Genomic DNA, 12,845 nt, shown 5'->3' with positions numbered 1-12,845 from the left:
ATGATTCAAATCATAAACTGTTTGCTTATTCCCATGTACAAACCCTGCTGTAAGATCATGTATTTGCATTACTTGAGAAATGTGCTTCTCAGGTCAAAACCCCAGGAGACTTTTACTAAAAAAAGTGAGATTTCCATGCATTTGACAGTAGGCTGCAGCCATTCCTTTCAGCATGATTTCTCCACCTGTGCTCCACAGCCTACAATAATCTCAAATTGGTTTCTGAGTAAAAAAGTCAAGATGTTGGTTTTGACCTATAAAATTCTTTATGGTTTAAATCAGTTGCACTGTAGTCTCTCTCCTCACCCTCTGACAGCTGAGATCAGCCAGGGAACCTGGAACTTGCACTTCCCTTTATTCAACAGAACACTAGTTTGCAGTGTGCGCAGGAGATCTGCAAACACATGTATTTATCCAGGCTTTTCCAAAAGCTGGAGTTAGGCTGGAAGCAGTTTTAGTGTTGTTGATATAGACAGTTTATTATGGTTTGTGATTTTAGCAGGCATGCTATCTATACACAATGAATAAATATTTTCCATGGCATCCATTTACTAAATACAGACACCCTTAGCTGAGAGGAAGGATAATTTTTCAAGGCCTCCGGATGGAAGGCCTCATCACTGGAGGTTGAGGGGAGATTTGAGTTAGAGAGTAGGGTAAAAAATGTTGTGCTCTAAATCAGGGGAAATGAAAAAAAAGAGTAAACCTATGTTGCCTCTTATCAGACTGAAACAATTCTCTCTAGATTACTTTATTAAGTCTATTTTAAGAGACCATCAAGGACATTCAAAGCTTGGTGTAGACAGGCTTGTTTAGGAAGTGGCAGGAATCAGATAAAAATATTGGACACATTTACACAGAACAATAAAATATTTCAGTATTTTAAATGGCTAAAGAGAGGAACATTGGAATTAATCCTCAGAAATTAAAGCCTGCACAAAACAGAGGCCAGAAAATGTGCCAAGAATATTTTAATTTGCAAACAAAACAGACCCTGCCTGGTCCTGCAATTCAGAAGGCAAATTAAAAATGAAAATATAAATACACACACACAAAAAAGCATTAAAAACTTTAGGAAGTAAAAGCTGCTGGGAAGTGACAAAGGAGATCTTCTTGTTCATCAAAAAAGGATGACGTTTACTAAGGCTGGGTCACCAAAGAGGTGGGACCAGACAAGAGAAGACTACAGAAAGGGGACGGGGGGAAGGATACATCAGGAAGGAACACCACACACTAGCCCTGGCACTTCATTATTAGAAAGTTTAGAAGAACTGCAGAAACAAAATATGGAATTCAGTCACAGACATGACCTTAAAGCTGTCAGTCTCCCAGCGTCCAAAACAAAAACCAAGAAACAAAAACAGTGTGGTGTACTGGTTTCTCACAATCAGATTTCGACTTGAATTGTAAGTATTTTAACAGTGACCTACACACACACAAAGCCGTAAGGGAGCTGTTACCCAGCAGACAAGTCATACTGGCTTGTCAGAACAAGTACCATGTTAAACTCACAAGTTTACATAAGCACAAAAGTAACTATTCTGGCCCTCTCTCATTTTGTACTTTTTGGTGATATTTTTACAAAATGGTGGCTTTTTGTATCAAACCTAAAATAAAAAGTTTTCTATTTCAATGCAACTGTTTTTAATTTTTATCAAAACAAAAATCTCAATTTTCAAAATTAAATTTTTTAAAATAAATAAATTACTACAGTACAATTACATGATTTTTGCTAGCTGTGGCAAAACAAACTAAACCTAAAACCCTCAAAAACACAAAAGGTTATAGTCTCAGAGAGGAAGATTGGCCCAGTGGTTAGGGCACTAGCCCAGGACTTGGGAGACCAAGGTACAATTCCCTTCTCTTCCACAGACTTCCTGGTGACCTTGAGCAAGTCACAGTCCCTCTGTGCCTCAGTTTCCCACCTGGAAAATAGGAATAGCAGCACTTCCCTTCCTCACAAGGGTGTTGCAAGGATACACAAGTGAGAGACTGCAAAGCACTTTGAGACGTACTGACAAAAAGGCCTACCTAAGAAATAGGTATTGTTAATTCCCTAAGGAACTCATTCAGCTAGTTATGTATGCACATGAGTAGTTAATGGGGCTCACATGCTTAAAATTACCACCATGCTTGGTACCAGCTGTATTGGGACCTAAGACAGCTGAGATCTTATATGGGTGAAAGGACACTACAGATGTGCAACAGTTTACTCTCAGTGTTGATAGTAATGAACCATCAAAAAAGATGAGCCAATTCAATAGCATCTCCAGAATTCCTGGGAGTGGGGAATTGAGAAAAACAATTTGACTTTATAGTAGAACATCACGCTCCACTCCAATTATGTATATGAAAGAGGGACAGGGCAGTGTTGTCCAGTGCCATCATTAGCCATGAAGTATTAATTCATCAGCTAAATAATTCACACTCTGGGGAACACATGTATCCAAGTGGTTTCTGACTGATGAATCTCTGCTGGATTGTGTATTTCCTTTGTCTAACGAATCTAAAATAACATGCGTGTTTTATTTACAGTTCTCTTATCCTCCTTCGTAAGAACCGCTCTTGTCGAAAGGGCTAAAACCAGAACACAAGGCAGCCACATCACTTTATAGAGCTGGTGCAGGGACTCAGCACGGACCACAGAACTGCATTAGAAATTCAGCATAGAAGCTGCTCATTTGATGCTCGACAACTGTAAATATGGTGGAATAAGAAATATCGGGAGCAGGGTCTGAAGCTAATTCTCAACGGCCTGGCCAGTTCCTTGCTACTGCATGTATGGTAGAGGCCACGTTTTTTTCATTGACAGATATAGCCCTAGAAAACCAACTAGTTCACGACACAAATATTGCAGTGCATTATTGTGACAACACAAGAATGTAAAAGCTGAAACTCTTTATGCTAAGGGACCGGATGAAGGAGTAAAAAGGTCACAATTCACACACTAATGAGGGAAACCCAGGGCACTGACTACTATAAATATCCGACCAACCCTCACTGTACCAAGAACACAGGTCCCTTAAATAATAAATGCAGCTATTTAGGCAAAAATAATTCTGAGCAATGAACTGCCTCTGTGGGGTCAACCAGACAAGAAAATTGATTGTATGAGAAGCCAGTTTTGCCAGGAACTTGTGCTCCTTAAACAAGGAGAAGATAGGGTAGATTTCACTGTCAAGAAGTATTATCGACCCTTCACGTAATACACAACACAGGGTCCACCTAATGAAATTAACAGGCAGAACATTTAAAACAAACACAAGGGAGTACGTCACACAACACGGTCAGCTTGTGGAACTCATTGCTAGGGCATGTTCTGAAGGCTGCAAGTACAACTGGTTTCAAAAAAGAATTAGATAAGTTCATGGAGGACAGGTCCATCAATGCTATTAGCGAAGATGGTCAGGGACACAAGCCTATGCTCTAGGTGTCCTTAAGCCTCTGACTGCCTGAAGCTGGGACTGGATGATGGGATGGATCACTCGCTAATTTTCCTGTTCTAGTCACTCCCTCTGAAGCATCTGGCATCGGCCACTGTTGGAAGAGAGGATACAGGTCTAGATGGATCATTGGTCCAACCCAGTATGGCCATTCTTATCTTAGCACTTGGGTTGCCCAATTCCACTCAGAACTGATGCCTCAAATGTTATGCATATAACAGAAACTACATTTACAGAACTTTAGCTGTTAAGTGATATTGACCCAGAAACTATTTAAAAATGACCCTGAGCTCAATACAAAATTCCAGCTGAGAGCGCACGTGTGGGCAATTTTCTGCCTGTCTAGGCAAGTCAATCAACTGTCCCACATCATGAACGAGTAGTCGCTGAGCCCCAAGATTGCAGTGGAAGCGCTGTGTTTTATTTTAGGCATATGCTTTAGAATGTGCAGCTTAGTCATTGTACAGGAACCGAGGCCGCCTCATATTGAGCCATATCAACACAGCTGGATAGTCTCTGCTCCCAGAAAGGAAGAGATCTGACAAAATCATCCCAAGCTACATCACTGCAGCTCATGTAACACTGGTGGAAGTCCTGAGTGCAAAGAGGGAGTTGGAGACGAAAATTCATGCTTCGACGTACCGGAACCTAAGATACTTAATATAGAAACCCCAGGACTCAAATCCCTAGGCCAGTGCAGGCCTGCTCCTTATATTTCCTGTGTTTTGCCTAGTCTCATTTTAAATGTTGGAAGCAATGGGGATTTTACCCATTTCTCTTGGAGACCATCCCATAAGATCTCGCTGTCGGGACTGTTATCATGATAGTCCATCTAGGGTCTCATTTCTTAATTTCATCCCATTGCTCCTAGTTTAACACTCTACGTAATTATCCCTGCTTATAAGCCCTTCAAATGCTTGTATATTAAATGTTTATAGGCTCATAGAACCAAGAGCTTAGAGATTAAGGGTATCTACTGCCAGAGGTCATCTATTCCATTTCCCTAGTCAATGCGGGACCAGTTGGGTTCTCTACAGTATATTTTAGAGCGTTTACTCAAGCCCAGCAATGAGGCTTCTACCACTTCCTTTGGGAGGCTATTCCTCAGACTAATAGATCTCTTCGTCAGGAAGCTTTTCCCCCATTAGTGTTCTGGCAGTTCAGTTAATTATTGTGGTGAAGTTCCACTTAAAATTGGGATCTTTCTCAGTGTAAGCAAGTAGATCTACCAAATGGATAAGACAGAGGACAAACTGCCATATAGCCTCGTTGAGGAACGAGAAAATGCTTTTTGGATAGCTCTAGAAACACTAGATCCTGAAAGGAAGACGCAAGATTGGGACTCCAGAAACCCACGTCCTACTTCCAACTATGCCATCAATTCACTGAGAGGCCTTGGGTAAGTCATAACCTCTGCATCTAAGTCTATAGAACAGAGATGATAATGCTCAAGAACCTTTGTAATTACTCTGGTGTCTATGAACTCAATCCAAAAATCTGTCCTATATAGAACAGAATCCCACCCAGAAAGCAGTTATTCCCAGAACAATTACATTACTATGTTTTCTGAACCATACATTAACTAGTTGCCTGTCTGTCTGTTCAGGATTTCAGCAGGGCATTCATCCTGGGAAGAAGGGGAAGGAAGAGTTTTCACCCAACTGCTCATTACATGCTACAAGTCTTCCAAGTGGTTCTATGCGTATTGAAACAGCTCAAGAGAGTGGAAAGCTTTGCATCACTGCAACTTTACCAAGAAAGCCGGGCGTCCTTAAGCCAACAGATGTTTTAAAATTCTGTCTGACTCTTATCCCAAGATTTTAAAGGGAGAAAAGAAGGCCGAGAGATGAAGCCCAATAATGGAGGCAGAAAACAGGCACAGACGCAAGAGATTAATTGCAGTTGGTTTAAGTCAAGGAGGCCACTGTTCAAAACCCCAGAATTTTCTTATAAAAATACTATCTGCCTTGGAAGGACGGGGCCTGGACATGGCCAGACCTACAGGTTGTGGGCCCTGGCACTATTTGCTTTATTAGAACTCTAGAGATGGAATTGTGCTTATGAGGTCATCCAGTCAAAAAAAAAGACAGTTGATTCAAATGCTTTAAGACTGCTAATTGGTCAGAATCCTCAATCCACTCTAGTCACCGCAGTTCATGCCTACGTGCTCCGACGAAGGAAACTGTTATAAGCACCTTGCTGCAAAGTCTGCTAAAGAAAGGCATTTTCTGTCTAACTGATGAGGCCATTTCTTTGACAAATGAAATATCCCAGTCACTTACAGGGTAGGATCCACACCCATCAACATGGTTATCACCAACTTCAGTAATGTGACAGTAACCACAGTGCTTTTCTTCTATGCATCTCAAAGCATGCTACAAAAGAGAACTATCCTTCTCCGATATGACAGAGGGGGGAAATAAGTCAAAGGAAGAAAGTGATATTTGCTCAAGCTCACACAAGGTCCACGGCAGTGCTAAGAACAGAACCTAGGTCTTACTGATTCCTAATCCTGTGTCCAATTCACTGGACTGCACTGCCTATCCAAAAAGGCTTCGCAGTTTCTGTTTACACAGAAACATCTTGGTAATCAGCAGTAACTTACATTTACACAGAAGTCGAACATCATTAACCAACAAGCTCTATTATCCAGTGTCCTGCCAAATTCTGGTTTGCACAGTTACTTTTTCTCTGCCTAAATACACTCTACAGTTTGAATTGGATATTCTTTACTTTATCCTAAGCTGTTGTGTACTATCCCAGGGTGCTGTTAAAACACTAGATATATGTTTCAACCCAGGTGGTTGTATTTCCAAGGTGGATGAACTGATTTCTGTCCAGTTTATAAAGTGTCTTAGGTCTCTTTTGGATAAAAGGCACTACATAAACATAAAGCTATTAAATATCATTTGGCAATCAGTTTGCCTGCATGCAACCGGGGTGAGGGTGGGCAGGGGGAGGGAGGGCTCTTCCAAGCATATGAACTCCGACAGATGTGCAGAGTGAGATCTGAAACTGTTCTACAGCTGAGAGAGGAGGAAGAGAGAACAAATGCACTAGCTAATGTGCTCCTGAAGCTGGGCTGGCAGCATCTCTGCCTGGCACCAAATGGTCTCCTCCCCTTCCGAAGCATGAACATAAGTTTATTCTCTCATATAAGATTCATAGTGTGCTGTGACTGCTGTGTGCTCATCTCACGGCTGCTAAATATTCATAAACCAATTACGAAAAACAAATTTATCACTTTAGCCCTCAGCCAAGTTCTGAAGGATTCAAATATTTATGCTAACGAGAGGCTCTACCTCATGCAGTTCCTCTCTCACCCGACTTCATTCCCATTCACATGAGGGATCAAGCCAGATTCGCTCCTCTCTCCCACCCGATGCTGCATTGCTGTTTGCTTTGATGATGCCTACGTCTGGCTTGTAAGGAGTTTATATCAGATGACAACAGCAGAGGGGGAAGAGTGTGTGTGTTCATGTTCACATGAAATGGCTAGTGAGTCAGGAGACAGAAAGCAAAGAGACACTAAACAGATTCTTTTGCAGCCCTGAGCACAAAGTTATATTGTCCTATTATTTGGACCAGGGTTACAGAGTGGGGGAGCAGCTCTCTAATGCAAGTCAGCAACAGGAGAGATCTTTGCCAAGTGAATCACTGCTTCCCCATCCCACTTGCTGAGACAGGCACCACCTTCCCCTTCCAAACAAAGGGGATTCAGCTATCTGGGGCAGGAGCTCACAGACAGTGATAAGCCTGTGAAGGGATCAGACCTTTCAAGGCAAAATTTACCTGCTTTCTTCCCCATCTGTGGACTTATTTGGCACCATCACAGATAGCTCAAAAGCAACATGGGCTTAGCTTTTCTCTCCCCTCCCCCCTTTGGTGTCCCATCTGCCTCATGAATTCACAAAGGTCACTCCTGAAACACTTGACTCCAGGAGGCAGCAAGCCCACTTTTAGTAAAGCCACTGGGTGAGATGGATTTTAATGTTTGTATTGCACAGAGCAACACAGACCAGAACACACTTCCCCTGTAGCTATCTGCATAAATATTAACTTTAATGAAGTAAAGTGTAAATCTCCCATGCACCAATGGGAGATTATCCTACTGCCAATACTCTCACTGCAAACAGTCAAAAGCAGAAGAGATCCAGGCTCAGTGCCGTTTTACATTAACCAGACACCCATTCAGAGGCTCTAAGTCACATCCTAATTCAGAAGTGGCTGCATTAACCCATCCAGGGGATGAATCAACCTTTGAGAGAAAACTGAAGAGTTCTTTAGCCTCATCACTACAGTTCTAACTGCCATCAGACCAGCCCCTCTACTGCCCATTTAAGCTGTCACAATACAAAGTTCCCACAGTTGTTTCCTGCTCTTGCAGGTGTGAATTTTGGAGCTGGTGAAAAGGGAGGGGTTAGACATTTCTTACCTGCAGGAAAGATACAATACAAAACATTTTAAAATTGCAAATGAGCATAGGCCTTAACCCAAGCATAATGTGGGGCATGCAATGAGCACATTTCACTGCGCAGCTGCCCCTATAACACGCTGTACTGACTGGTGCCTCTCCTGAGCAGAAACTCAGCAGATCCAGAATCAGTGGCCTGACCCCCACCTGATGAAGTAACTGCCAGTATTTAGCTCTTCTGTAGTCCTTTTTCTCAGTAGATCTCAAAGCATCTTCCAAAGGAGATCAGCATCATCATCTCCATTTTACAGATTGGAAAAAACAGAGCAAAGTGACTGGGCCAAAGTCAGCAGTAGAGCCGGGAACAGAGTCCAGGTCTCCGGCACCTTTGATCAGTGGTCTAGACACTAAGTCACATTGCGGATTACAAATGATTATTCTGAGGCAGGCATGATGTCCCACGAATCCAGAGATTAATAAGGTTTATTAAGTCAACTACTCAACCCCCTTCCGATGCATAATATGAGCACTGCATGCTTTCAAACACCTAAAAATGCCCAGCACAGTCGTGTCTCTGAACGAGGTCATGGGGAAACAACCCAGATCATGATAAAGGGAAGCACTGATGCCTCATGAGGGTTAAAAGCAGGGGCGGCTCCAGGCCCCAGCACTCCAAGAGCGTGCTTGGGGCAGCAAGCCGCGGGGCGGCGCTCTGCCGGCGCCACGAGGGCAGCAGGCAGGCTGCCTGCCTCCGGTGGCTTGCCCACGGAGGGTCCGCTGGTCCCACTTCTTCGGTGGACTTCCTGCAGGTGTGCCTGAAGAGGGTCCACTGGTCCCATGGCTTAGGAGGACCTCCCACAGGCACACCTGCGGGAGGTCCACTGAAGCCGCGGGACCAGCGGACCTTGCACAGGCACGCCGCCAGAGGCAGCCTGCCTGCCATGCTTGGGGCGGCAAAGTCCCTAAAGCCACCTCTGATTAAAAGGAAAAATCAAAAGACAGACAAGATGACACTTAAATCCTACAGACCATCAGGGACAACAGCTGTGGAGAAAAGATAGCATAATGGGCCTCTGAACTTCACTGGGCCCTCTAGATGCAGGGCAATACAAGAGATCAAAATAGCTTTTTCTCAGGATCCAACCCCTCCACCTCAACACATCCCTTAAAAAAGATTCAAACACTAAGGTTTTGAAAACAGTTTTAAATTAGAGTGGTTTGATTTTAGATTAAGGGTAGGAATCTTTACATTTACTCTCCCTAGCCTCCTCTCAGTCGGAACCATTACCAGCATGTCTGTATGACACTCTGGACTTTTCTGTAGGTTAAAAGGTCTCTGTTCCACTCAGCATTAACATGGCAACTGGGCCTGCAATCTGTCTGCAAGCAAGCAGGGAGACTGATTTTCAAGCTTGCCCACCTAACTATACAAAGCAGGGAAGCTCCAACAGTGATTACACTCTTGCCACAGATCCAACCACCGTAGCAATGTAAACCCAAGGCAGAGTTTACATTGCTACAGAGGGCAGAGAGCTGGGCTTTCCCTTATGTAGTTTAGGGCTCCTCTGGAAATAGCCACAAGGGCAGGAGGGAGGAATTTCAAATGAAATGTGACAGCAGCACAGCAAGATAAATAACTGAGTCCCAACAGATCAACCTTCTCCTTAAGAATCAGTCCCTTATAGCTTTTGTATTATTGACACAGGTAATCAATAACTGCAGACACACTGTAACCAAGACAGCTGTGGAAGAACACTCCATGGGTGTGAATGTCTCCTGGAAGCAAGATGGGGAGTGTGCTTCAACAAAAGGAGAAGGCCCACAGACACTTGCTCAGTTACCTTGGAGGATTTTTGTTTAGCAGTATTTTCCGAGTACATCCCTTCTCCCTGGGGTAAGTTTCACCCATCCATCAGCCATGTAACCAATAAAAGGTAACACTTAATTTGGACTGTGCAGAAGTTGAACCCCAATCAATACACACAGTCTGAGCAAGGGGTACGGTCACTGACATTGTCACTGGAACACCATGAATATGTCCCACTGGGTATAGGATTCCCTTTCGCCAGCCGTATACAGGCCTGGCATGCCTGCAGCCTTCATGAATCTGATTCTCTCCCAGGGAGCGTTTCCCTTTCAGTACACAATGAGCGGCTGATCTGGGCTCATCTTTGACATAACTCTGTTGCTCTACCAGTATGGAATCATCTCCAAAGAATGTTTGAGTAATGCTGCACTGCTCAGTTTCAGAGGGACACAATCCCAGTTGAATGGCTCACTAAGGCCAACTTCCTAAGCATGAAATAAGTGCCCCTCCCTTTTACACTCCACTAAAGTGACTTCTAACCTGCTTCTGAACTAATCACTTCAAGACATAAGCTAGAGCTAATAAACATGCAAAAGCCTCCCTGCCCCACACCCCATGAACCCAGCACACCACCCCTCCAACACTTCCCTTTCTGCACACACCACTGGCAATGGTGACCTAGAAAGGAAACCCATCCTCCTTCCTTTTAGGCTGGGATACTCCAGAGGGAAGGACCAGTGAAGAGGACACTAACACGACAACTCTCCTTTTACAAACACAAAATCTGTTCCAAAACACACTGATGGACACGCCCAGAGAAGCAAAGCCCAGGATATGAACATTTCCAAATGTTTAAGAAGAACGCCTGCTCTGATTATGCCTATCTCCTGGCATTTAACCACTGAGAGGCTTGTTGTAATTAAACAGGCAAATAATGAAAGAAACTGAGGTAAACATAAAAGTTGTTGAATAATGCTTCAAGCCCCACAACTTACTCTCTCCCTGCAACAGACTGAGTATGATGCAACTCATACAGCACACAAGCTCATTCCCGGCATTCAGTAAGTTAGTAAGCTACCATCAGTCTTACCTCATCCCACTCCGAAGCAAAAGACGGAGATTTCTCCAGTCTTTTCTTCCCAGTGCTGCAGTTTGAGAGAGATTCGCTCCGGCTCCCCATGGCATCGTCCTCAGTTGGTGAGCAGGTCAGGAGGTCGGAGTCTGATTTGGACAAGCTACGGCTGAGTTTGAGCTCTGCTTTGGGCTTGCCTCCCAGGGGGGCTCGGCCCCCAGCACCGCCTCTGTCTCCCTCTTCCTCTGCACCACCAGGGTGCTGCAGTGCTTGGGGAGTCACTGCAGTTTCAGGTTCTGCCTGTTGGACATTTTTGGGCTGGACCGTTGCGTAGATCACTTTCTGGTTTTGCTCAGGAGAACTGGTCCGTACTGATCCAGAGACAGGTAAATCAGCACCCTCCAACTGCATAGCAGGTGAGTGACCTGTGCCCTCTGTGCCTCCTTTGGCCACAGAAATGAGCCTGAAAGGGTCCTCGTTTATCTCACACACCGGGGAAGAGCCATGGAGCAACCCTGAAAACTGCTCCGGGACCTGGATGTCCTGGCTGTCTGCAGAATCTTGGCTCCGGCTACCACTGCTCCTCCTGTGGTCTTCAGGGGGATGGAGACAGAAATAAAGAGAGATTAAAAAACACGGAAGGAGAAGCAAAACTCCACCTCCCCTGGTGAGAGACGAAGCGACAGAACAGTTCAGTATTGTTTGAGTGCTCAACTTGTACCCAAAGTCACGGCATTTATGAAATTCCAAATACTGCCCTGATTTATGCAATCTGGCAACTCTCCTTGTTGTTTTATTCCCGTTAACACTAACAATCAGGCCTTACTATATAAGGCTAGGAGAAGTGCTAACCCTATCCTGCAGAGAGAGAGAGAGAGAGAGAGAGAGAGAGACAGACAGACAGACAGACAGACACGCACACACACACTCCTGGAACATTTCATGCAGTTCCATAAAGGCCAAAGTGTTATTTAGAGCAGCACCTCCCTATTCTTGGCTCAGATTGCGGGGTGGGAAAACTGCTGGGCTGCAATTAACCTGCAAAGTTCCAAAATCTCTTCCCAAAAAAGAGCTGATTTCTTCTTTGGAGGCTTCAGGGCTCAACTTCTCCTTATTCAAGGGAGGGGAGGGAGAGGACTTAAACTGGTAACATCTCACTCCACCAGAAAGTCTCTCCTGTTAACTAACCACTAAACATAAGATGGTTTGTTTATTAATGCAGCAAGCTGCTTGCAGTACTGACTGTCCCAGAAATCTGACACTATTCCTCTGCTACTAACATACTAACATCCTTAATATCAAATACCAGTGCCCTGGAAAAATCATGAATAATTGACTGAACCCAACTGCCAACTGGCACATCAAAGCAGAGTGGCACTCACCTTATTCATATAGCACAAGTGTATTCTAATTGCACAGCATTTTAAAATGCCTGGAGGGAACTGCCAATTTCTCATCAACTGACAGGGATTATACTCCTGTCAATGACTGCTGGTACAAACACATTGTAACCACTTGAATTTAGTGCTGGAGAAATGTGCTGCCCCGAAGACCCAAGTCTTCAACCCAGCAGATAATTACAGCTGGAGCAACACCAGTGCAAAATGCCTTGATAATATGACTTGTCCAACTCTGAGGTATAGGGAGAACGTCCAGAGGGGACAGTGAAGGTCCATTTCCAAGGCCCATCGAGTCCTTGTCCACTTGTTTGAGACAGCCAGCTCTCCGAGAACACAGCAAGGAGGACCACTCTCAATCAATAGGGCCAAATGTGCTAGTGAATTTTGTGACTAAAAGCCAGTCAACTATGGATTGGAGTGAAACAGGCTCCTTTCACACGGGCTTCCTTTTTAGCAATAGGGTTGATTTACTCATTTTCAAACACCAGTTCTTGGATTGTATAAAGGCAACATGTCCTTTTCCTGGAAACTAAAAGCAGGCATGGGATTAGCAGTTAACCTGTGGAAGCTACTTTAGACATTGGAGCACAAGTAACATGAGTTTGATTAGCGAGAAGGTGGGTGATGCAATTTCTTATTGGTTGAGCTTCTGTTGGTGGAAGGGACATGTTTTTGAGCATCACAGAGCTGTTTTTCAGGTCTGGAGAAA

The 12,845-nt window shown here is 44.1% G+C and overlaps 1 protein-coding gene across 7 annotated transcripts in view; it reads right to left on the bottom strand.

Moving 5' to 3' along the window:
* ANKS1A (ankyrin repeat and sterile alpha motif domain containing 1A) overlaps positions 1 to 12,845 on the bottom strand; it is a 167,210-nt gene that overhangs the window by 70,944 nt on the left and 83,421 nt on the right. For 6 of the 7 annotated variants that reach the window (XM_075064931.1, XM_075064930.1, XM_075064933.1 and 3 more), the window contains one exon: positions 10,755 to 11,329. In XM_075064931.1, coding sequence (XP_074921032.1) covers positions 10,755 to 11,329 — 575 coding nt within the window. Of the gene's footprint in view, positions 1 to 10,754; positions 11,330 to 12,845 lie in introns of those variants that run through there. The other variant, XM_032792584.2, reaches the window with a different exon arrangement.

This window comes from Chelonoidis abingdonii, chromosome 4, assembly GCF_003597395.2.
Source record: "Chelonoidis abingdonii isolate Lonesome George chromosome 4, CheloAbing_2.0, whole genome shotgun sequence".
Taxonomy (NCBI): Eukaryota; Metazoa; Chordata; order Testudines; family Testudinidae; genus Chelonoidis; species Chelonoidis abingdonii.
The sequence above is the reverse complement of the archived record's forward strand: the minus strand, read 5'-3'. Positions and strand labels throughout refer to the sequence as shown.